The sequence below is a fragment of the Nicotiana tabacum genome, chromosome 18 (genome assembly GCF_000715075.1).
Source record: "Nicotiana tabacum cultivar K326 chromosome 18, ASM71507v2, whole genome shotgun sequence".
NCBI classification, from domain to species: domain Eukaryota; kingdom Viridiplantae; phylum Streptophyta; class Magnoliopsida; order Solanales; family Solanaceae; genus Nicotiana; species Nicotiana tabacum.
The window spans coordinates 475,756-477,671 of record NC_134097.1 but is presented as its reverse complement, the minus strand read 5'-3'; the positions used below and the strand labels follow the sequence as shown (position 1 = coordinate 477,671).

The window sequence follows — 1,916 nt, the reverse complement described above, 5'->3', positions numbered from 1 at the left end:
TAGTACTTCTAAAAGATAATTCAATTTTGAAAAGAATTTTAGTAAAAAAAAGTTCAACATAATAGCATTGGTAAAAAAAAAAAAAAAAAAATTAAATATAAGTTATACTGATCATGGAAGTAGCCTGGAAATTTTCTGGGACCGAAAAGGGACTCGAATGCTGCCTTTAGCGGAGGCGACAACCCTTTGATTCCCTTCTGATATTTGCAGCTATTTTGTCTATCTATCTCTCTTTCTTTAAAATCCCCTTCCCATCCATTTTCTTCTCTTTTTCGATATTTTTCACTTTTGTTTTGTTAGAAAATCACTCCATTATTCACCGAATGAATACTAAAAAAAAAAAAAGAGAAGAAAAATTTAAATATGCTACTGTAATAGTTTAAATAAGTTTTTACTATTTTTATATTTAACCTGATATAGCAAGTTACTTTATAACTATTATTTTTCAATTAATATGACTATGTAGTTATTTATAATTATTTTTTAGTTGATCATAGTATATCAAAACTCTTATATGCTACCCGTGTATAAAAGTTAAATCCAAAAAAGAGTTACTGTATTATTCACCAAAGAGGAAAAGAAATAATACTAGTAACCCATTCTTATAATTCACGATATGTCCTTTTTGTTTCTCCAATATCTTCCTTAACAACTCTCTTCTATTACGCACACAAATACACTCATAGTTTCCCTATATATTTGGCCCCCCTTCATTTCCAAGAATCCTAACTTCAACTCACCAATTACACTTAAAAGCAGCTACTCACAAAAGAACCCTATATCCACTTCTTCTTCCTATTGAACTTTAGAGCCATGAGTTACGAACCAAACACGGCCTTAAACCTAAGCTTATCAAGAAATGAACTTAGCTTTGACCTTTTATTCGATCAATCTTCATCTTCTTCCTCATCATCGCCGTTAAGTCCAGCCGATCAGCCGCGTGTTTTCTCGTGCAACTATTGTAGAAGAAAGTTCTATAGCTCACAAGCACTAGGAGGGCACCAAAATGCCCACAAACTTGAAAGAACCCTAGCCAAGAAAAGCCGGGAGCTGAGTTCGTCCCTGCGCCCTCATTCCGGTTGGTCAACTAACCGGAACAGTGGCTCGGGCCCTACTAGCCCGAGCCACGGTCATCATGGACATGCGGCTAGGTTTGTTGCTACTGAATTGAGCTATGGAAGAAGAGAGATGATGAGTTATGGCTCTAGGAAAAATGGTGAGAGTGTTGTTCAAGAGGATTTTGGCCAGCTTGATTTGTCCCTAAGGCTTTGATCACTACTTTTTTTAAATCCTTTTATTTGTTATATTTTATTTTTACTTCAAGAAATTGTTGTAATTTTAGCAGCCTCCTTTTGACTCTACTTTCAGGTGGTTTTCTACTCTCAGGTAGTTCTTATTAAACGAAAGGATGAGAAATCTATAACATTAATTGAAAGAAATTTAAATGGTCTCTCTGTTATTTTTCTTATTTACTATGAACGTGGAGGGGGTTATTGTTTTTCAAAGTAAAGATGGGTAGCAATATTAGACGACTCCCTTTCATATATTAAAATTTATTTAGTCTTCATTTTCCTTAGTTTCAGGCTATTCGATATTATCGTTGCATGATACTGTAGTTAGCAAAATTATAAAATAAGATAGAATTTGTTCTTGTGCATTGAGTATATATGTGTGGAAGCTAAGCTAAGATTAAAACGATGAAATACGTGTTTTATTTGTTGCTGAATGCTGTCCAAGAGGAGCAGAAGATAATGTTTAGTGCATTGTTTCTCCTCTTTTAATTAATTTCTTCTTTCATTTAGTTTGATCCCTATTTTTAATACGGTATTCAGGATTTTCTGAAATTATTTTCATATTCATGGAGTGACTGAAAACACTACTAAGTGACAAGGGTTGCTGATCTATTCTGTTTGAGG

At 33.7% G+C, this 1,916-nt stretch overlaps 1 protein-coding gene across 1 annotated transcript; it reads left to right on the top strand.

Annotated features, from left to right (window-relative positions):
• Window positions 1-659: 659 nt before the first annotated feature.
• LOC107761056 (zinc finger protein 2) lies at window positions 660-1,344 on the top strand. Its single transcript, XM_016579226.2, has one exon. The coding sequence runs from the start codon at window positions 814-816 to the stop codon at window positions 1,270-1,272; it is 459 nt and encodes a 152-aa protein (XP_016434712.1). The 5' UTR covers window positions 660-813; the 3' UTR covers window positions 1,273-1,344.
• Window positions 1,345-1,916: the final 572 nt, after the last annotated feature.

Excerpts from the sequence above, each read along its gene's own strand:
- LOC107761056 (XM_016579226.2), top strand. The coding sequence starts at position 814 with ATGAGTTACGAACCAAACACGGCCTTAAACCTAAGCTTATCAAGAAAT.